We start from the raw sequence: 22,441 nt of genomic DNA on the forward strand, positions 1-22,441 counted from the left end.
TCTGCAGTTGCTTTAGATGACTACCTGTTCGTTTTTCAGGCAAAGAATTTTTTCGGAATTTATTTGGCACCGTTCCGAAGCGATTATCCGTTACAGTAGTTGGTATTAATGCATAAAAATTCTTTACAATTTTACACATTTATTTATATTCAACATAATTCTTTCAAATTTTATATTTCTTTTTGTTTTAGTCGTCAGTTCTATTGAATTGCCGAAAATAGCATACTCCACGTCGGAAAAAATTGACAAATATTACGAGAAATTCATAAAACAGTAACATCTTTAAAAAAAAAAAAAAAAGCAGTGATAATTTATGTCGTTACATTGCAAAACTTTAAATTTTATTTATAAACGCGACAAGAAAGCAAGTCTTAATATCGGGGAATGCGAAACTAACAAAAACACCTTTTAGCTCAATAATATTAACATAAATTTACATATGCATATATTATGCTGATTGCATAATTATTATCATATTTATATCATTTTTTAAAATTTAAATTACTAAATTTACGACATATGGCGTAAAACAAATTTAATTCAACTACTGCATTTACTTAACGCAAACTGATTGTACGATTAACTTTAAAACTCGAATGTGTCTGAACGTTGAATCATGGAATGCCGGGACTTTGTTCACGGACGATCGTCCATTTGCACGTAAGCATGTGTGCGTTCAGTCGCACACATGGCTTTGCCTCATGCTATCGACAAAACCCAACAGTAAGAGTCGTGACGCCGTGCCGAACGTTCCGTGAAAGAACAGTCGCAGAGAAATATATTTACGCACGGCGCACGCACGTGGCAGCTGTGCTGAAATACGCCATCTCACCTGTGAGAAACGACGGTATGTGTGACTCCGTGATATACCAAAAAAAAAAAAAAAAAGAGTGCAATCTAAAATTTTTTATTTGCCGAGATAATCGCAAAAATTCAGGTGATATACTTTAAAACGTGAAGTATCTGTGAACGGAGCAGAGCGTTCGAGTTTTAAAGCGTACACTTGGAACAGGAGCTGCGCTTACAAAATCACATTGCCTCGGTTTGTTTGAAAATTTGATGTGTAAAAAAAAAGTTGTATTTGGAAAATATTATTTTATTAATAGCAGAAGTTAAAGACTACTTTTTGTGCTTCATTTCCGATGATATAAAATTTGATCTATTTAATCATATTTTCTGACAGTATTTAATATATAATACGCAATGTAATGCATTTTCAAATGTGTTATATGTACGAATTAATTTTATTTTTTATTGTATTTTATATTATTGGTGCTATACGTATATTAAAAGCAGAATTTTGTAATTGAAATTATCATTCAGATATGATCAAATATAGAAACATGTGTCATTTTATACCAGTTGGATAACCGATATCCACGGCAAGCGATAACAGAAAGGTGTGATAACGATAAGATTTTTTATTTTATTAAATCGAGAATTAAAATTTAAAACAGACTACAAATAACCACATGAGAATTTGCACCGTTGTTTATAAAATTACCTCACTAAAATTATTTAACTTACAAAATATCTTAAGGTATCCCCGGAATGTAAAACAAAACTGATCGTTGAAAAAATAAACAGATTATCGATTTCTGATTACGCCGGGAGGATCGAGAATAGAATAGATACAGATACAAAGTTCGCTTCTTGCAGGAATCAAAGATAGACTTTGTGCATCCGTTTGATAAAGTGCCAGTTCATGTTAGATCCACGGTCAGTCGAAGTAACGCAACCGGTTATTTCGAAAGAATTAAGAGGCATAGTTTCAAACAAACCAAAGGAAAAAAAAAACCAAAGTATTAACCGGCCAATACGGATAATGCACAAAATCTAATCCGGGCAAGAACCGGTTTTCTTTAATGATTTGCGTGTGCTGAAAAGACCGGGCTACAAAAACCTAGCAAGAAACATGAAAGTATTCGGCGTAAAGTTTGCACCGTTAAATGTACCTCTGGAAAGAAGACTGCAAACACTGGCCGTCGCGATATGGATGTTTTTCACCGCATTTGGAAATTTTTGGGGATACCTGTTGACGGCCTATCTACTATTTTACACAGAAACGATACGTTACTTAGTGCTATTGTACTTCGTCTGGATGTATTATGACTGGGACACTTGTAATCGTGGCGGTAGAAGGTAACGAGCCTGTTCAGATCCATCGAAGCAGTTACGCGCGACAAGATAAATAAAAATCTTAATAATTAAAATGAAGGTTCAGTCTTTGCAATACAAAAAACTAATAAAGAAAAAGAAAAAAAAATCTTACAATATTCAATGTACTCGTAAATTATTTTAATCATATGTAAATTGAATACTAGCTGTACGATAAACACTCTTAAGTAGATAACAATTTTCAATGCTTGAAGAATTATTATTAATATTATTATTATAATTTCAGTAAAATATGGACAAGAGCGATGAGAGATAACGCGTTTTGGCGTCATTTTTGTAATTACTTTCCAATAAAGCTGGTAAAAACGACGAATCTAAATCCTAATAAGTCTTATCTCTTCATTTACGTACCTCATGGCGTTTTAGCAATGGGGGCAGTGGGTGCATTCGGGACGGATATATTAGGTTTCAGGAAACTATTTCCCGGATTGGATATGCGTGCAATTACTCTCGATCAACATTTCAAAGTACCCTTCTTTAGGGAATATGTGTATAATGCAGGTAAAATTTACAATTATATTATATAAAAAAAAAAGATATATATTAAATAATTACAATGCTTTGCATAATATCTTATATATTTTATGTTTATATAAAAGTTATTTTATATATAAAATTTTAATTAATAATATGCATTTAAAATATCTTTCTTTTTTTTCCACGATTTAATCATTTCTAACTTCTCGTACAGGTTGCTGCGCTTCCAACATGAAAAGTATCGACTATTTACTATCAACACCACCGGCAAGTCCATTCACCGGAAGAGCTACGGTTCTCATTGTCGGTGGTGCTTCCGAATCGATGGAATCAACCCCGGGGACTTATCGCTTAATTATAAAAAAACGGAAAGGCTTCGTTAAACTAGCGCTTAAATACGGGTAAGAATATATTTTAAATTATATGTTGCAGAAGAAAAAATAAAATTAAGTCTAAAGTATGATATAGCGATCACGCTCAACGTACAAATCTAATACAGTTTTATGATTTAGTACGCCGTTGGTTCCTGTCTTTTCATTTGGCGAAACGGATTTGTACAATCAGTTATATGGTCCAGAAGGATCGACATTTAGACGCGTACAAAATTATATTCGTAGCCTCATTGGACTCGCACCCCTAGTCTTTTCGGGCAGAGGATTCTTTCAGTATTCATTTGGTCTTATTCCGAGGCGACTACCCATCAATGTAGTCGGTAAGGTTCTTTCGGTATATTAAAAAATCTTACACCACATATTAAGATTTCGAGAGTACTAATACGTGCGTGTTAATTACTCAACATTTTATTCTAATTGCGTATTAAAATTTCTGCCTCTTTCTTTATTGCAGTTGGCAGCCCTCTAGAATTGCCAAAAATAGCGGAACCAACGACTAAAGAGATCGACGAATACCACGAAAAATTTATTAAAAGTTTAGTCGAACTCTTCGAAACGCATAAGCACAATTACATAGAAAACGCAAAAGATGTTACTCTCGAGTTGTAACGTGCGTTTAAATATTATAATAATACATTATAAAATGTAAATATGTTATTTGAAAAAATTGCATTTAAAAACTTGTTACTGTTTTTAAAGACACACAGAAAAGAAGAGGATTCAATGTGCAACTAAAAAATTGTTGTGTGCATTGCTATGTTATTCCACGAATATAATTTACTTATAAAATTATTGCAAGATTTAGTTGAAGAATCTCGACAATTAAAACAAAATCTTATAAATACATGTAAACGATTATACTGAATATAACTTTGTTTTGTATCGCATCTTTGAATGATGAATTATGTCGAACAATGTATCAGTTATTAAAGCAAACATTAATTTTCTTTTTTTAGATTAAAGTTAATTTTTTGTAATATTGTACTTAAGAATTAAACGTACGATAATATGTACGATCTTTGCTCAAATATGCAATAAGTTTACTGTATAAATAGTAGAAGCGTTTGGATTAAATCAATGATAATAATAGCAAGCAATTAAGCTCCTACTGCATTTCATAAAACAAGAATAGCGAAAATAGCGAAAAACAGAATTCCAAAATAAAACACACTCGTTCTTAATACCTGAAATATTAAAACAAAAAATAGTTTTTATAGCTGCGTGCATTTTATTTGATTGCCACGCTTTGTCCATACCTTGTCCTGCCATTCTTTGTGCGCTATGCACTCGCGAAAATTCATACGAGTAAACTGCACAGCGGAATAGAGCGGAATCCAAAAATTCGGAACGAGAGTGTATAAAACTTTGTCTAAAAATTTTCGAAGAAGAAAAGATTTTCTCGTCACCAAGTCCCTCATCTAAAAGATATAATTTGAATTTCAGTTTCAAACCGGCAAACGTGAGGAGAGCGATAATAGATAAATTTTACTAATTTGCGTATACCTCAATATAATTATACATTGCGAGATCACAAATTGCATGCCCGTCGTCGCATCGTAACTCTGAAAACTTTGGCAGAATTTTAGCAAAGTCTGATTCATAGCGTTCCATTAATTCATCGAGTACTAAGATATCTTCGAAGCCCTAACGAAGTGAGAAAAAAAAGATGTCATAGAAACAGATTTCATTTTTTTTTTAATATTAAAAACATTTTTTTTTTTAATGAAATCTGTATATGACTTACAGCGTTCATTCCTTGTGCGTAAAAAGGAACCATGGCATGAGCAGCGTCTCCGACTATGACAGCGGTTTTTCCAACGTGATAAGGTTTGCACTGCGATATGCACGAATAATAACGTTAAACTAAACTTATTAAAATAAATTAAACTACAGACTTTAACAAAATTAACCTTAATTGATATTAATGTCTGCGGCTCTTTTTCGAAAAATTGCTTCACCAGATTTTCCTCGCCGACCAATTGCAGAAGATCAGGAAAATGCTCGGAGTAAAAGCTCAATAACGCCTCGCGGGTTTTCAGTTTCTCAAACACTCGAAACGGAGCGAATAAATTACCGGTGAACGTGCGATTCTCGTTCGGTAAACTGGTCATCATGAATTCACCGCGCGGCCAAATATGAAGATTGTTACCGCTCATTGCAAACTTTGAAGTGGCCGAGAAACGTCGATAGATTAATAATGTACTCGAACATTGATTAAATTCGCATAGTATGACTGCTTCATGGTACTCACTTGATTATCTTTAGTATGCGGCACAGAAATTTCTACGTAACCGTGCTCGATGTACGTTTGAGCGCAATTAAAGAGCGGCTTCCTACTCATAATTTTTCTTACTTTCGAATGTGCGCCATCGGCACCTATTATCAAATCAGCTTCCGCGTCTTCCGTCATTCCCGTATTTGTACTAAAAACGAACAGCTAGCTAACTAATAAATATATTATTTGTCCTACAACGGTATGATTTATTTACTCACTCTAAAAACTGCATTTTTCCCTTTTCCAAATCGGCACTCAAGAGCTTTCTATTAAATTTAAGCTGCACCCCGGGATATTTTTCTGCGGCTGTCGATAAAATACAATCGCAAAAAAAAACGGGATTTTACTTTTAAATTAGATTTCACGTTAGATTAGTTATCCGATATTGCAACTCCTACGTTATGGAAAACAGGTGCCACGAGTAAGATGATACGCGCGAATTTTTGTGGCTTCGCGTACGACGGCATCATCGAGTATCATGTATAGAAGCAGAGAAGCTTTTTTTAACTAACCATTTTATCTTGTATTCTTTCTACGCATTTGCGGTATAATTAATACCGCGTAATATAACTGATATAATATTTAATTTAAATAAATTATAAAAATAATTTAACTAAATCTCTTTCTTAAATTAATATTATTGTATCTTTATACGTATTACCGTAATAAATTTTTTCAATCTAAATTTGTAAGTAAGAAATAATTAAAAAAAACGTACCGTCTAATAAAACCACATTGAGGTACCGTCTATTAACGGAGTAAATACACTGTAAATTGCAAAGTTAATGCGTGTAAATATATATATAAAAAAAAGAAAGAGCAAATTGGCACAAGCATATGTAAAAAATATAATTATTAAAAATAACGGAAACGAAAAAGCACACACATTTCCTTTGACGCTGTCATAAAGAACTTCTTTCAAATTGCCATCTTTATCGTGAAGCATTCTGCCACGCATACAAGTACCATGACGTTTCACCAAAATATCTTCGAGATCGATTGCTTTCAGAGCCTCTCTACCACGAAATGATAACGCCAAGTTAATACTTTGACCATGCGACTTTTCCATTCGTACGTCTAAAAGTATGAAAGCTCCAAGTCGATCATTGACTTAAGACACTATTTCTTAAAAATATCACTAGATAAGATTCAAAATTTTAATATATCTTTTTCGAATTTTACCTGATCGATATTCATAGATGATTACTCGATGACCTCTTTTAGCGAAAAAACACGCAGCTAATGCTCCGACCTAAACCGAAAATAAGGGATTCCTTCTTTTTTATTCACTGTCGTTTTATTAAAATCGAGAAAGAAAAAAATATTTCACGCACCAAGCCACCCCCAACGATAGCGATACGTAGCTTCTCTTCCACCTTCGCCATACCTGATCCGTCGTGTGTCGAGGCTACTGATCAACTGTACTAGCAAACTGCTTTTACGCGATGTATATGTGTACATTCTCGTACGCTATATCGATATGCAGTGCATCGATACCTTATACAAGAAATACCCGGAAACGTTTCTCTTTAATGCTTCTCAAAAACTATATAAAATATTACTACAAAGCAAAGTTAAGAAAAAAAAAAAATAATAATAATTGTATGATTTAAAAGTTTTGTAGCTTTTGAGATTACATTACGATCCAATCAGTATTTTAATTACTCGTACAGAATGTCAATTAATAATATTCGCTAGCGATTGAGTATCATTGTACATAGATCTTTTTATATCGGAGTATTAGTAACGCGTGGTATCTATTTTAGATAAAAAAAAATTTGCTCTATCGTGAAGCGTTACGGTGGAAAATGAACGGTGGATTACTGGGGCAAGTACAACGGCAGCGACGTCATTACCGTCGTCACTGCCGTTGTCGTCACCGTCCTCAGCTTCGTCTTCGTCGTTCCTAACATCGTTCTCCCTGTGTGGCCGATGCTGTCCGAAAATTCAAAAATAGCCGATGTGCGGCAGTCAGTGCGGCGATGTCGACAGCGAACGACGGTTCGGCGGTACGGTTCGGCCGATGGTGGTGGTGCTGGCGAAGAAGAAGGCGGAGTACTACGACCGGCGGCCCTACGATGCCGACGACGATGTACCATCCGAGAACAATCATCCTTCTGAGCGTGCTGGCCTTGATTTCGGTCCTTCTGGGTCACGTTGACGCCGCCGCAAGGACGAAAGCTGAGGAGTCCGCCTCGTCCCGTGGCTCGGCCGGCAGGCACAAGGAGGCCGAGCCGGTGATCGAGGAAGTCACTACCAAGCAACTCGAACGGCTCCTCAACGAGAAGGACTTTGTTGCCGTGTATTGGTGTAAGTGCTCTACCGCTCGTGTAACGATCTCTCGATCTGCCTCGATCTCGGCTAATTATGATATAATTTCGAACGGTAAACAAACTGTCTAAAGCAGAGTAACACGCGGCAACAGGTACGATGCAATACTTCAGAGTATGGAAACGTAGCTCTTCCAATAGAAAATATAACAAACTCCCAATAATTGAAAAAAATTTTCCTCGCGATTGAAAAGCTTTATTAGATTTCCGATCCGAATATCGTGTGCACAAATATTTTTATCGCTGTGTACGCTCAAGATGATCTTGATGACATGAATTTATTTTTCTTCATTATTATCAGTTTGACGATGGATTGTCTATGCTCGCGGATCGTTTAAAAAAATTCAAACGTATATTTGCTTTCCGCATAACGCTTCGTAAAATAGATCAAACGTGTTTAATAATTTTATTTTCTCATTTTTACTTAATTATATATTTTACTTTGTTAACATAAAAGTAAGACGTTCATATGGAACTACTCAATCACTAGCGTTAAGCCTATCAGATTTTATTTTTAAGATTTATTTTGATATGTTTTCTTCCAAATATGTAATTAGACATTCTGTTTTTTTTTTTTTTTTTTTTTTATAAATTTCTGCATTGCTCCCGCACGCCTACGTATCGTTTTATTTTATTTTTCTCTCGTTACATTATTCATTTATTTTTATTAATCGTGAAAACGTATTAACATATTCCGGATTTTCGTTAGTATATTACATAACGCAAGTGGGTGTTGATGAAAGCTTCAGAGTTACGGAACACTGTTCCGCCATTGAGATCATTCTACGTACAGCAAGAGAAATAATAACTTTTTTAGATAATCGAAAAATTGCTTCTTTAAACATCATCGCGTCTTAATAGCTGTCATTACAAAACGCGAATAAAACTTAATTCTGCTCAGATATTGTGCATCGTATTTTCAAGAAAATACTAATTTCTTTAGTCGAGAAGCATACAAAAATTTAATTACTTCAAAGAATGAAATTTTCTGCTTATGCCAAGGGTTCTGCTCTTAATTTTATCTGTCTCTCGCGTTAGGAAAATACCTACTATTGTATTATTAAGTCGTTTAAAAAGTTATCATTGCACGACATTTTAATAATCAATATGCACACGTTATGAACGATAGTTCTGCTTCTGCAAATTACTCTCACGTGAGAATTAACAGGTACTAAATCTATTTCTTTTGCCAAGTGCTATGACCGCTCAGTAGGACAACCTGTCTCGAGGTGGCCTCCCGATTTTACTAATCTAACAGCCTAATACCACGCGTGCGACATATATTTAATTTAAGCCGCAAGCAATTTTCAGCGTTAATCCACGTCGGCTAATATCGAAATTAATTAAAAGGAACAATGTCGTTTCTTTTCTTTTTTTTTATGTATTGAGATATTGAATTGCATTACATGCTGAATATACCGAAGGTCACATCTCGCGTGGCAGTGCGCCAAAATGCATCCCTATGTACGCTTTTCGAAGCTCCCCGAACGTAATTGATGTAACACAATCCTTCCTTTTTTTTTTTTTTAATAGGCAAGACAAATATTGACATCCCGTCTCGTTTTTTAAATATGAATATAGGTATCTAAAAAGTCTAGTGAATATTAATGCCTGCACATCTTTAAGATGTTCAGAAGATAAAAAGAAACTATTTCCGATTTTTAGGCAGGTGACTATGAATATTCATTCAGACTTGTTGCATCTCATTTCGTCACGATCAGAGACGAATCCTTTGCTTGTGGAGTAATCCAGGAAACATATATAGCGAAAACTGACTCATTGGTATGACGCATGACGAGATGTGGAAGTCCACGAGCGACGTTCATAAATTCAGCTACGTCGACTTTATTAAGATTCGCATACTTATTAATATTTTTTTTTTTTTATAATAAAACGTTAATGTGACCAAACGTCTCATACATAACTTTACGTAAGACATCTAATTTTGCAAAACTGGCGACGTTATATATTTTTATATATTAATATTTTTATAAATTTATGCGCGTCTCACGTTCGAATTTTTAATTTAACCCGAAGTCGACCGTCGCGACTTCGGAAAGACGACTATTGGAAGGAACAAAAAATTCATTATGTAAATAGCGTATGCAGATGCTATCGCTATCGCGAAGGATCTAAAGTTTCCGGCGCAAGATAAAATTCTGACAACCTGTTCGCGCGTCTACATGTCGCTCGGGAGCTCGCATACTCACCGTGATTTTCTCTTGAATCATCTTTTCGTAATACCGAGTGATATAATCGACCCCAGATTTTCGGCCGCGAACACACCAACGTCTGCTGTGCCACCGACGTGCGGTAAAGCACGGGAAGCTTACTTTTACCGCGTCGACTCAAAATACGTGGTCGTGAAAATCCCCGCGTTCTCCGTTAACTTTATTCGCGCGAAGATAAGATAAAAAAAGAACGGTATTAATTTTTTTTTTTTTAATAAGAAATGCGAAGGATCAAGGGGCACCCTCAATAGTCTCTTTATCGATTACCTTCCTAATAGGGACAAAGTACGTTGTGTACTGAAATTCAAGATTGACCCGAGCGAACTGACGGATGAAAGACAATCGTCGAGAGATCCGCCCGCCTCTTAAACGCGCTGTAGCAAGGCTGGCGCTCCGGTGAACGCTGCTTTTAGCGCACGTTAAAGTTATTTTCGCGCTTACCACTGAGGACCCCTCTCTTCTTCTCTAAGGCTATCATCTACGCTGAAAACATAATACTGGCCCAGCCGTGACGACCATCCTGTGCATTCATAGATCGTCTTCGGTTCGCAACGTCGAGCAACTCGGACCTGTCTCGTACGTCGGCGTCAATTTCACTTTCGCGAGATGATGCATCGAGCCCGATCAAACCGAACGAAAAATCACAGGGGAGAGATGATCTTAAATGATGACGAGCTTGCGTGCCGGACCTATTTCCAGATACTCGATTTTATCTCTTCATCGCTACTACGGGCTAAAACTTTTCTTTTTTTCTTTTTCTTTTATTTTTCTATTTCCAGTTTATCATTGGATATTTATTAAAATAATATAAATATAATTCCGTTTAATGTAATTATTTCATAATTACTAAACCACGAATCGCCTATTGCTATTATCAAATAAAAATAAAAAACCCTGAATCAAAAATGTTATGAAAAATAAGGAATGATGTTGTGCAGAAAAGAAGATGTAAATTTGATGCGAAAGTGTCTGGCGTGGAATAAAGAGAACGATTATCGAGAAAGACATACGAATCGACTGGCGAAGCGTCGGAGGACCCAGACGACGAGCTCTCGCGTTGAACCTATTTCCAGCTGTGGCTGCGTCCTCGCGACTCATGTCGCCGTACGCTCGAATTCTTTTCTTCTGGGTTACCGTTTAGTGGCTCGAGCGCCTCTATCTTTTACTTTTTATCGCCCGCGCCGACTAACGTCGAAACTTCCTTCGTTATTGACAGGAAAGAATGCGTATTCGCGCGCATCGAAAATTTTGCGTTATCACTATATCGCTGCTTTGGCACAGTTCGGAAATATCTTCGACGAAATCATTTTGCTTCTACAAAATCTAGCCTTAATTTACACGTATAATTAACGTCGATGCCGATAATGAAATTAGCAGGCGGGTTCGGTGAATTAAATAATTTTTCAAGCGCATAAAAGTTTGTATTATTTTATGTTAGTAACTCGAGAGCGAAATTCGGCACGATGCATCGTTCGTGTAATAATAACACCGAAAGCAGTATCAGCTTCTCGAGAGCCCTAGACATCCTTTCGGCCAGAAATCTAAAATTACTCATATCTACTGTGCGGGGGAATGCTTCTTCCGCCTTTGGGCGAATTCAAATCGGACGGTAAATAAGCAAATATTTCTCGTTTTCTCAAAAAAAAGGAAAAAAAAAAAAAACTTTTTCTCTCGCATTCAACACCAAGATATGTATATTTTTACAGTTATAATAACATTGACACGCTGCGTATTTGTGTGAAGTATCAATGCCGTGACAACGACGGCATTCGGGAGATCAAATTTCTTAGTTTGTGCGAATTCTAAAATGTCACGATGTGTTCAAAGCGACGTAAACATTTTAGACATTTTCAAAGACTTAAAATAAAGAACTCGATAACCACTCACTTTGAAACGCGTCCGCTGCAATTTACGTTCGGTTAAATAGACTGTTGAAAAAGTGGTAAAGCAAGAATTTTTTTTCCTGTAAAGTGACTGATCAAGTTCTCTGTTTTTTTTTATTTTTTTTTTTTATTTTATTTTTTTTTTTATCTTCTTCAAATAAAGTAACAGAATTGCATACGCGACGGTGATATTTAAGATATTGTCGACGTTAACAGCAACTTGAGCTATTGTATTTTGATCTGCTGCATTTGAAGCTACTACTATTGCACAAATTCGAACAGAGAGATTCATGAATAGAGCGGAAACGTTCTACGCACGTGCGAAGATTAGTCTTATTCGATTGCGAAGTGCGCTCCCGCGAGCATTTTATCTTCTATTTTTGAGAGAAGGTCGTATCGACAAAATTTATTCAATGACATGTATAGAAATTTACAAATATTAAAAACAAAAGAGTTATAAATAATAATATACTAATAATATTGTAAGAATTTTCAGTTTTTAACATAATAATTAATATCAATTCAAAATATTAATAATTAAACAACACACGATTACGCCGCGTGTGCAACATGGTTCGACTAAACTGCTGATAAATTTTTTCTTTAGTACTTTGCCGATAGTCCATTCCCTCGAGACAATTTTCGAAATATACGGACCGAACTCCACGTGTCGGACCACATAAAACATAAACCAAACTCTGCAGTAGCGATTAACACAATACATTTCTATGTTTATTCTCCGTACCGACAGCCTGTTTCCACATTATGCCCGACGGTTTATTTATGCTGTTACTCCACTTTATGCATTCAGTGTCAGAATAAGCTTATTTAGGCAGCGCCTTGCTAAATTGAAACGCGTGTTTCCTGCCGATTTTAAAGAAGAATTTCTCGCGCCTAATTGAATTTTCTCTACGCCCGCTAAGCGGAAAATGACGATGATCTCGAGCCAAACGGCGCAAGACAGCCCGACTGGAGCGACTCAATTTCATGTATCTCGGTCATTACTCTACATAATTGTAAACGAGAACACCGCGAGCGGCCTTGGCGAAGACGTTCGCGGATAACGACGACGAAGACGAGAAAACGACGACGACGACGGGCGACAGTATGGGCGAGGCCGTTCGTTCTTGTATTTTTAGTGGCTCATAAACTAGGCACTGGCCATCTTTCGATGTTCGTTATCTCTCTCTTTCTCGCGTAAAAACGACATACGTATATAGACGATTAAAGAATAAAATTGATTTCACTTTTTCGAAAAGCCACAGCCATTAAAAGCCGATCTGTTGGACGATATCGGAACATATTTAAATAGACAAGCGAGAAGTAGGAACTTGTGCCTATGGCGGTAAGAGAAACCGAACGGGCGAAAGGTGCTCTACGTAATGTTATTAAAAGCGAAAGTTATTTTAATGGATCAAACGACAATTGGAACGGTTTACTTTATCAACAGGAAATAATCGCTAAGTGCCAAGTCCAGAGGGTATAGTGGGTGAGTAAACACGGTTGCTTGTTTGCGGGCCAAAAGTCGAACTTGCCGCTGAAAAGGCACCTTTTAAGAATATTAAAAAAGATCTACAGAAAGACAAGCGGAATCTTCACAAATCAGTTTGAGTTGCCGACTGCCACTGATATTTATAATAAACTATCGAACATTTTAAATAAAATCGTGCAGAAAGCTTCTTACAGAACCAATTCGGTCACCTTTTACTTCTTCGGTCTCTAAAAATGTACGCGTTTTTTCTATCGTTTCGAGTGTCGAAGCGAACGCTATCGAAAGAACTCTAAATTCTGCAGCGGATTGAACTGGCAATGAGAATTATAATAGACGTGTATTGCGTCCCTGAACGATCAATAGACTCTAATCTGAAAAATGAGACCGACGGATGCGTCTCGATCAAACATGCATTCTTCAAAGACAACCGCAATTTAGTCAACCATCTTCGCTCTTTCGCGGCAGCTGTCGATGTGACGACAAACGAAATAATTCTGAAAGAGCACCTGTCGCCTTCAATGGAGGGTAAAGTGTGCGGATCCTATCTTGTGACTTCACGAAGAGGCCACGTGTAATTTTTTCTTTACGCGCTACATTTTGTAATATACTCTACAACTGTGCTATATGTCACTTAAATCTCTGCTCTTAAAAATTGTTTTATTTTTTATTTTTTCTTTCAGCTTTGTATTTTTAGTTTGCAATTCCGATCGTAGATATATGTATGTACGTGAATGATTTCTGACATCATTTGTATTTTGGTATTTTCTCAATAATTCTCGCAGCCAAAAGACAAAGGGAATGAATAATGAAAAATAAAAATAGACTTCTTACATCTAACCGTGCATATTTATATATTTATTCCCACGACATTTTCGTGAACCTTTCCTAATAAACGATGAAAATTTTTATCTATTACTGAGCGCTCGTTATAATCATATTTTTTAATTTATTTAAATGACGCTTCAATATATTATCATGTAAAATAATTTTCAATTTATTAATAAGTTATTGATAAGCTATTGATATTTTTGAGATGTTGATTATTTAACCCCTTCGCGTTTGATCGACTTTTTTTATCTGTATCGACTGGTGGGTTATTGCCCAATTTCTCTTAACTTTCGGTTATTACGACGGCGACCAATGGACATGGTCCAATTTACCTGGCAAAGCTTTTCGAAAATTCCTCTGCCCCGTGTTTCATATATCTCTCCCTCTCGCTTCGCGCTTCAAATCATTCCGCCACAGCCGTTTCGCGGGGGTGTCGGTTAACCGAACGCTGTCACGTTACTCTCAGCGATGGCGAAGCGAAGGGGTGGATGGTGAGGCGGAGGTAAAGAGCGGGAGAATGACAGAGAGGTAGATAAAAAAAGGATGCAGCGGGAAAAGAAAAAGCGAGACGCGGTTATGTGGCTACGAAGCGTAACGAAAAGAGATGGCAGTCAGGGTGGAGGTGCGAACAAACCGAGAGACAGAGCGAGGAAGAGAAACACGGGGAGAGGAAGAGAAGAGTGAGGGAAAAAAGACAGATAGCAAAACCGAGAGCAAGCAAGAAGACAACAGAAATAGAGGGGAAGAGAATCGGAACCACCTCTCCCGTTTCTTCTAGCTCTATTCTGAGGAAGTCGTCACCAAAAATGGCGGGGCGCGCGAAGCATGTATGCGACGATGCGCGTAACGTCACCCTCGCTTCGTTATCGCTCACCGAAGTGTAATCAAGGTCCTCGCGAAGCTAAGCGCAATGACGACTTTCTCAGGCTCGGAAAGCGATCGAGTGAAGGGCGGAGCAGACAATCTCGATATCTATAGCTGATAATTGTAACCCAACACCCGCCGCGGAGGTAGCGGTTTGGTCTCTATTCGCTCGAATGAAGCGCAGCCCGCCAAGAATGTACGCAATCTGCCAAAGAGCGAGAACGATAAGCGTAAAAATGTACAAAAACAGCGCCGATCTTTCCATACGACCACCTGAGGAAGCGAAGCATTCTTATAAATAAATTGCAAAATTTCTAAAAATTTTTTTTCCCCGCTTAATTAATTAATCTACTAATTTTATCGTTTGTATAATTTTTTTTTTAGACAACATATCTTTATACGGTTTGTTTGATAATAGTAATTTCTGTACAGATGCCCGAAGTTGCACCACATGCGACAAAGTCCTGGCCGAATTGGAGAAAATCGACGACGATACAGACCACTTTGGAGTTGACTTTGTCAAGATCAACGATAAACGACTGGCGAAGCAATATGGAATCAAAAATTTCCCCGCTCTTACGTATTTTCGCGAAAAAGAACCAATTATATACGAAGGTAAATCACAAAGTGTTGAAACTCTCGTTAGATCATGCAAAGAATATTATTATACTTCGCTAAATATAAAAATGACTATGTAAAATTTATTTAAAATTAATAAGTCAAAAATTATTTCAGCCAAAAAATTTTGTGCCAAACAAATTGATTTAAATTTGTGTTATCATATTTATCATTAAAAAAATGTATATATTATTTTAGGTGACCTGATGGACGAGGAGAATGTATTAGACTTTCTTACAAGCTTAGAGGCAATGGATTTACCAGATCGTATAGAAGAAGTTAATGCAAAAATTTTGTCGAAGATTGTCGAGGAAACAGATTTTGTGGCGGTTCTCTTCTGTAAGTTTCTTCATTATACATTATTAATCGAATTGAATAAAAAAACGTACGCGAAAGATACGCGCGATCACTTGACGCACGTTCTTCAAAGTTCGCCATTTAATTATTAATAAAATATTTATACCGTGCATTATTTTACGCTATTGTAGTCTCCAATGTAAAAAGAGAAAATTTATTGTATCAAGTTGAAACACTTTAAAAAAACTGCTTTACTTGAACAAGTAGATAATCGAGTAGGCAGAAGAAAAACGTAAGCAGAGAGAGAGAGAGAGAGAGAAAGAGGAATGAGAAACGAGGCCGTTCGCGAGCGTATAGTTGAACAACTCTAATTTAAGTACACGGTGAATGATGTTTTAACTAATGGTGGATAAATCAGAGGGGATTGATCTCAGCTGGTACCTTCGAAATCTTTCAGTCCGCGTGCCTCGTAAGATTTTCTCTCGTCCGAAATTCATCTGGTTCAAAACTAAGTTTAAGCTAGTAACTATAACAGCCGGCGTCGAAAAGTCATCACAATTAGGGCGAAGCTACGTACTGGTATACCGACAATATTTCGTGTACCTGTCGTCCGTTTAATCTTTTACTGTCTGACGTCTTACTAATCTCTTTTTGTGTATGTCACGTGTGCAACGAAATTGTTCGTCACTCTGTATATAAAGTAAAATGAAAAATCGCGATTAACTTTCCCGCTAATACTGTGACTTCGAAGTACAGTGTATATATATATATTTTTTTTTTTTTCTGCCACATGCACGTTTATCAGCACGGAGCATAACATAATGACAAATTTAATTAAACGGTTTGTCAGATCTTTTACTGTTGTTATCTATGAGGCTCTTAATCGTAATTCGATACGTATGTATTACCATGTACAGTTTCATGTTTCTTTACTTGTCGTCTTTAATTTCACATGTACAGAGAAGGATTTAGCGTGACATATTTCTTTATCGTTGTTTAATCAACAAATCGAATAACAGTATTGCGCTGGTTAACAGCAATCGTTCTCTGTATAAAATTTAATGTTATCTCAGTGGAACTTTATTGCGTCATCTGTAAATCTACCCACTTGTATCTACTGTTTTTTTTTTGTTTTGTTTTTCGTCCATTGTTCACGTTGATAATTATCAAATTAAAACATCTCATCGCAAAATGGATAAGTTAATATTAAATAAAAATATAAATTTTTAACAATGATTCAATCGTATTCCGAATGATTAAAAATTTACGCGCAACGTGCATGAAAAATTTCCAATTTGCGATCCGATCACAGACAAAATATACTTGTAAATAATACATATATGTGAAAATTCTTGTGTGTGTTGATACGAATAGGTCCGGACACGGAGCGGTGTGCAGGCACCGGTTCTAGTAAGTAAATACTTATAAGAGATCGATGTGGTTACAACCTATAGCACAGCATCTGTACCCTACGCTTTTTTACACATACACAGACAAATACACACGTACGCATACATAACAGAAAGCTACAAGCATTCAATATCGGCTGAAGCACTAATGAAAGATCACTCCGCTATTGATGCAGTTACTGCAAAGCTTAAAATAAATCTTATTTTTTTCTTTTTCTTAAAGCCTAATTTTGCATTACAACCGTATTGCATTATAGTCGTTATAATTTCAAAAAAGGAGCAAGAATAATTTTTTTTTCTTTTGTTTCTTTTGCGAGAAAGTGATTCTCTGAGTGCATCATCCGCATTGGCGACATATCGATACGCATTCACCCATGGCAATTCCCTTTAAACACTTATTCTTGACTTATCGATCTGCGTGTTCGTCGATTATCAGAGTTGTATCTGTCGCGTCGTCCCTGCAGCACCTCGCTCCAACGTGCGTGTGCAACGACAGAGGGACGTGGGTACGCGAAGAGAAAACGGATGTCACGGAGCGGCAAGGACTTTTACATTCACGCAATTCATATTTCCATATACGATTTCCAATATACGATGGATACTCCGATAAAATCGTTTAGAAAATCATTTTTAGTCAACTAAAGCGGCTGATACGAAATAACGATTTAACGTGTATCATTGACAAGAGTAAACTAACATCGCAGGCTTTCAAAGTTTGTTCCTTCTTTCGTTGTCTGGCGCTTTAAACTGTGAATTTGGGCTAGTTAAAATATTAGCAAATGTGCAATCGTTACTCGCATTCACGAGTGTTTAACGATCAGATATAGAATATAGAATGCGTTAGCCTGCATCCTTTGTTTAGAATAAAATAATGTGTATTATAAGAGTGAGATTTTGAGAATAATTGTATATACTAATCCAACTGTTTCGATATTATTTTTCTAAGGTCTAACATATTTAAGGATAGTTTATTGTTCTAAAAAAAAAAAGAAAAAAAAATACTATCTATCCAATCCGATATTTCGATAACATTCCTGACTTTTATATATTTTATGTCTAATAATTACTGACGTTGTAAAATGTGCTCGATGAGCGCAACATAAAATATAGCACTCTTATCAAATTATAACTGATATTATTGGAAGAGAAATTTTTAATTTTATTTTAATAAATAAATCTATATATGTAGACGAAATAAAGCTCGAGAATAGTAATAGATTATTCAACAATACAAGCACACAATAATGCATCTTTTTATTTCAAATGGGACAGACAAGCCAGACTGCAAAAAGTGTCTCAAGGCTCTGCAAGAATTGGAAAACATCGACGATGAAGCCGATCAGTTGGGTATCGGGTTCGTAAAGATCGCGGACGAGCAGCTAGCGGACGAATATAATCTTGGTCCTCTCCCAGCGCTTGTATATTACAGACATCAAATTCCGATTATTTATGAACGTAAGTACGAGACAGCGTGAGTAACGACGCGTTAACGTTGAGCAATAAATTAAATTAAAATTATTTAAATTCTACATAAGATAAAGTACTGACGGAAGACGATTCATACAATTGTCCGACATTAGAATGTTTTGTCGTATGTATTTGAATTTATTGTGTACGTATTAGATACGGGGATGAAATTAACTAAAAATACGTATTCTTAGATGAGTTAAGTAGAGAAGAAGACGTACTAGAGTGGCTGGTCGCGAACAAGAGCACGGGAGACGAAGAAGACGTTATCGAAGATGTCACTGCCAAGACATTGAACACATTAATTGGAAATATCGACAATTTAGTCGTTCTGTTCTGTTCGTATCTCTTTGCACTTATTTCTTTCAATCCTGTTCGCTTTTATCTCGCTTTATAACGCATTCTCGTGACTGTAGACGACCACGGCGACGAGGATTCTATGCAGGTTTTAAACGAGTTGGAAAAGATCGACGATGATTGCGATAAGCACGGGATTCAATTCGTAAAGATCGACGACGAAAAGGCGGCGGAGGAATTTGGAATTGAAAACTTACCCGCGATCGTCTACTTCGAGAAGCAGATCCCGAATGTTTACGACGGTGGGTAGGTGAATCGAATATACCGAAACGATAGTATACAACGGTATCAAAAATTATTACAAGAACCGTGTCGTCTCTAATTAATTAAAAAATAAAAAAAAAAATAAAAAAATATTTGTAAATTAATTTATTTGAGCGAGGAATAACACGATAATTGCAGGAGATGTAGAGAATGAGGACGAAATTCTGGAATGGCTATTGTCGCAACTCGAGAAAGACGAGATCGAAGATGTCACGGACGAAATGCTGGATCGCCTTATCAAAGACGGAAAAACTTTGGCAGTATTATTCTGTAAGTTCTTTGCAAATTAATTGACCGATGTTAGACGTAACCTATATTAATATTGAAATGTATTCATAATGCAGACGATAATAACGATCGCAAGTCTCAGAGAGTTCTTAACGAATTGGAGAACATCGACGATGAATGCGATCAGCTCGGCGTAACGTTCGTAAAGATCGACAATGCGGAGGAGGCTAAGGAGTACGGCATTCAAAAAGTACCGTCGATGTTGTACTTCGAGAAGGGCATTCCGATGGTGTACGAGGGCAATCTCGAAGACGAGGAGAAGGTACTCAAATGGTTGGAGCAGCAGCAAAAAGCGGACCAGATCGAGGACGTTACCGACGAGATGCTCGACATGGTTATAGACAAAATGCCCCACGTAGCCGTTCTCTTTTGTCAGTAAAAAATCTTTCTTACTTAAATTTTTTTTTTTTCGAAAAATTACGTTGTTCTTAATTATCGACGTAATTATTGATACGATACTACGGTACTATTTTGCAGACGACAAAGATCAGAAAAAAAGTCAGAAGGTATTGAGCGAATTAGAGAACATTGACGACGATTGTGACCAACATAACATAGCTTTCGTGAAAATCAACGATCTTGACGAGGCAAAGGAATACGGCATAGACAATCTCCCTACTTTGGTACTTTTTGAACGAAAAATACCACATATTTACGATGGTCAGTTTTGCTAAATATCTCTAAATTCTTTTTTCAACATAATCGTAATAAAAAAATTATTAAAAATATTTTCCTAATCCGCAGGCGATCTCATGAACGAGGATCAAATACTTGGCTGGCTGTTGCATCAGAAAAAGCACTCCGAGATCCCGGAAGTAACGGACGAAATGGTCGAAAAGCTCGTAGAGTCCTCGCCGTACATAGCAGTCCTGTTTTGTAAGCGATCGATTCGTCTTTCTACCTCCTTTTAACATTCTTCCACTGTTACTTGTTAGGTAGGTGCTGTTGTACGGTCGCGAGTGAGAGCGACCAGCGAATTGATTCTTTTCCGTAGATGACAAGGACGACAAGCAGGACATGCGGATCCTGAACGAGCTCGAGAATATAGACGACGAGCTGGAGAAGGAAGGGATCGTCATCGTTCGCATAGACAACGACGCCGAGGCTAAGGAGTACGGGATCGATCATCTCCCAACCCTGGTATACTTCGAGGACAAAATCCCGGCGATATACGAGGGCGATCTACTAAACGAGGACGAGGTTCTCCAATGGCTGATAGAACAGAAAAACAGCGCTACCATTGAGGAAGTCACGGACGAGATACTGACGGATCTCATAGAGGACCACGAATACGTTGTGGTATATTTCAGTAAGCACGCATTTTTCATCCGCATCGTCCAGTTGACACCGTCGAGTTAATTCACTAACTACTGCTCGGTTAAATTATTATTTTCACTGTTCGCGCCTGAAGTAATCGTGTTAAAAATTGCGACAGGTGGAAGTTGCGACGAGGGGGAAAAATGCGACAATATTCTTGACGAATTGGAGAACATTGACGACGAGCTCGACGAAACAGGAATTATATTTGTTACTACCGAAGACACGATCACAGCAAAAAAGTACGGTATCAAGCATTTCCCGACTCTCGCATTCTTCCGAAACAAGGATCCGCTGATTTACTCCGGCGATCTCGACGACGAAGACGAGGTGCTGTCCTGGATCACGGACGAGGATACTTTAGAAATTCCGGGAAAAATCGAAGAAGTCAATGCTAGGATGCTGGAGAACATTCTCGATGAGAATGACTACGTCGTTGTCTTTTTCTGTACGTCAATCGTATATCGAGTCACTGTCTAGCGCGGACCATGTATCTGAATAGATATTTAGACGTTTTTTCGCCGCGTACTTGTTTCCTGTTTTGTTTTGATCTTAAGCAATGCTCGCTCGACTGCCGAAATCGCCGGGCAAACCGGTTCTCGCCGCCCGCCGCCCGCGCGTCCACGTCTTTGCGAGCTTGGAATACGAGCACCTGCCGGCCGATGTAAACACACGCACGTACTCACACTATTGCGGCGGTCGTCGATCCCGGCGACCAGCGATTTCGGCAGTCGAGCGCGCGTTAGATAGGTCAGGACTCGCAGTAGACTTAGTACGCGGCGAAAAACGTTTAGATATCTAGCTTTTCTAGCACGTTATTAACTAATAATAATGAATGTTTACACTTCTGGCTCAGTGCTGGACAGTTTAGCTAGACAGCCACGAGATGAACCCACGAATTGCCTAACTAATTATTAAGTAACGTGGTGGGAATCAATTTCCACTCGGGAATAAGAATGTCTGCTTGTAGATAAAGAAGGCGACAAGAAAAGTCAGAAAATTCTCCAGGAGCTCGAGAACATCGACGACGAGTGCGAAGAGAAGGAGATCGACTTTGTTAAAATCTCGGACGAGGGAATCGAAAAAGAATATGATCTTCCGGGGCTACCCGCGCTCGCGTTCTACAGGCACAAGTTCCGACAGATCTATTCAGGCGACATGATGCACGAGGAAGAAATTTTAGAATGGGTTCTCGATCTTCGTACAACAACGCCGGATGTTATCGAGAGCGTTGACAGAAAAACGTTACAAGTACTCATTAACGATGTCGAACACCTCGCCGTATTCTTTTGTAAGTATTCTTTTCAGCATTTAAATTTATATACCGAGCTCTCTCTCAATTTTGCGAGAAAAATATTTAACACAATGAAAACCAATAAAAATCTTATAATAAAAAAATATATATATATTATATATTGTTGTAAAATTTCTCTAATATGTATTTTTTAAAATTTAGCGTATACTCCGCGAATTA

General features: G+C 37.2%; 3 protein-coding genes across 6 annotated transcripts in view; 2 read left to right on the forward strand and 1 right to left on the reverse strand.

Moving 5' to 3' along the window:
• The first annotated feature begins 696 nt into the window (after positions 1–696).
• Positions 697–4,261, forward strand: LOC139107882 (2-acylglycerol O-acyltransferase 1). 2 transcript variants are annotated; one of them, XM_070665752.1, is made up of 6 exons: positions 697–847; positions 1,660–2,142; positions 2,405–2,679; positions 2,870–3,056; positions 3,168–3,367; positions 3,502–4,261. In XM_070665752.1, the coding sequence occupies exons 2-6, from the start codon at positions 1,916–1,918 to the stop codon at positions 3,654–3,656; spliced, it is 1,044 nt and encodes a 347-aa protein (XP_070521853.1). In that variant the 5' UTR covers positions 697–847; positions 1,660–1,915; the 3' UTR covers positions 3,657–4,261. The 2 variants fall into 2 exon arrangements, with proteins under 2 accessions (XP_070521853.1, XP_070521854.1); XM_070665753.1 differs by lacking the exon at positions 697–847 and having other exon boundaries at positions 888–2,142.
• Positions 4,110–6,722, reverse strand: Cn (Kynurenine 3-monooxygenase cn). The gene is made up of 11 exons (XM_070665754.1): positions 6,657–6,722; positions 6,505–6,574; positions 6,209–6,399; positions 6,041–6,089; positions 5,541–5,628; positions 5,299–5,470; positions 4,958–5,209; positions 4,792–4,881; positions 4,551–4,691; positions 4,304–4,465; positions 4,110–4,231 (listed from the first exon to the last, which is right to left on the reverse strand). The coding sequence occupies exons 1-11, from the start codon at positions 6,705–6,707 to the stop codon at positions 4,163–4,165; spliced, it is 1,335 nt and encodes a 444-aa protein (XP_070521855.1). The 5' UTR covers positions 6,708–6,722; the 3' UTR covers positions 4,110–4,162.
• A 575-nt stretch (positions 6,723–7,297) lies between these two features.
• Positions 7,298–22,441, forward strand: part of Hlk (hulk) — a 29,771-nt gene continuing 14,627 nt past the window's right edge. For 2 of the 3 annotated variants that reach the window (XM_070665733.1, XM_070665731.1), the window contains exons 1-14: positions 7,298–7,632; positions 15,383–15,565; positions 15,767–15,907; positions 17,240–17,275; positions 18,547–18,729; positions 18,936–19,079; positions 19,158–19,340; positions 19,501–19,632; positions 19,707–20,021; positions 20,128–20,310; positions 20,395–20,526; positions 20,645–20,959; positions 21,086–21,415; positions 21,938–22,258. In XM_070665733.1, coding sequence (XP_070521834.1) covers positions 7,305–7,632; positions 15,383–15,565; positions 15,767–15,907; positions 17,240–17,275; positions 18,547–18,729; positions 18,936–19,079; positions 19,158–19,340; positions 19,501–19,632; positions 19,707–20,021; positions 20,128–20,310; positions 20,395–20,526; positions 20,645–20,959; positions 21,086–21,415; positions 21,938–22,258 — 2,926 coding nt within the window. In that variant the 5' untranslated portion in view covers positions 7,298–7,304. Of the gene's footprint in view, positions 7,633–15,382; positions 15,566–15,766; positions 15,908–17,239; positions 17,276–18,546; positions 18,730–18,935; positions 19,080–19,157; positions 19,341–19,500; positions 19,633–19,706; positions 20,022–20,127; positions 20,311–20,394; positions 20,586–20,644; positions 20,960–21,085; positions 21,416–21,937; positions 22,259–22,441 lie in introns of those variants that run through there. The other variant, XM_070665732.1, reaches the window with a different exon arrangement.

The sequence above is a fragment of the Cardiocondyla obscurior genome, linkage group LG14, assembly GCF_019399895.1.
Source record: "Cardiocondyla obscurior isolate alpha-2009 linkage group LG14, Cobs3.1, whole genome shotgun sequence".
Taxonomy (NCBI): Eukaryota; Metazoa; Arthropoda; class Insecta; order Hymenoptera; family Formicidae; genus Cardiocondyla; species Cardiocondyla obscurior.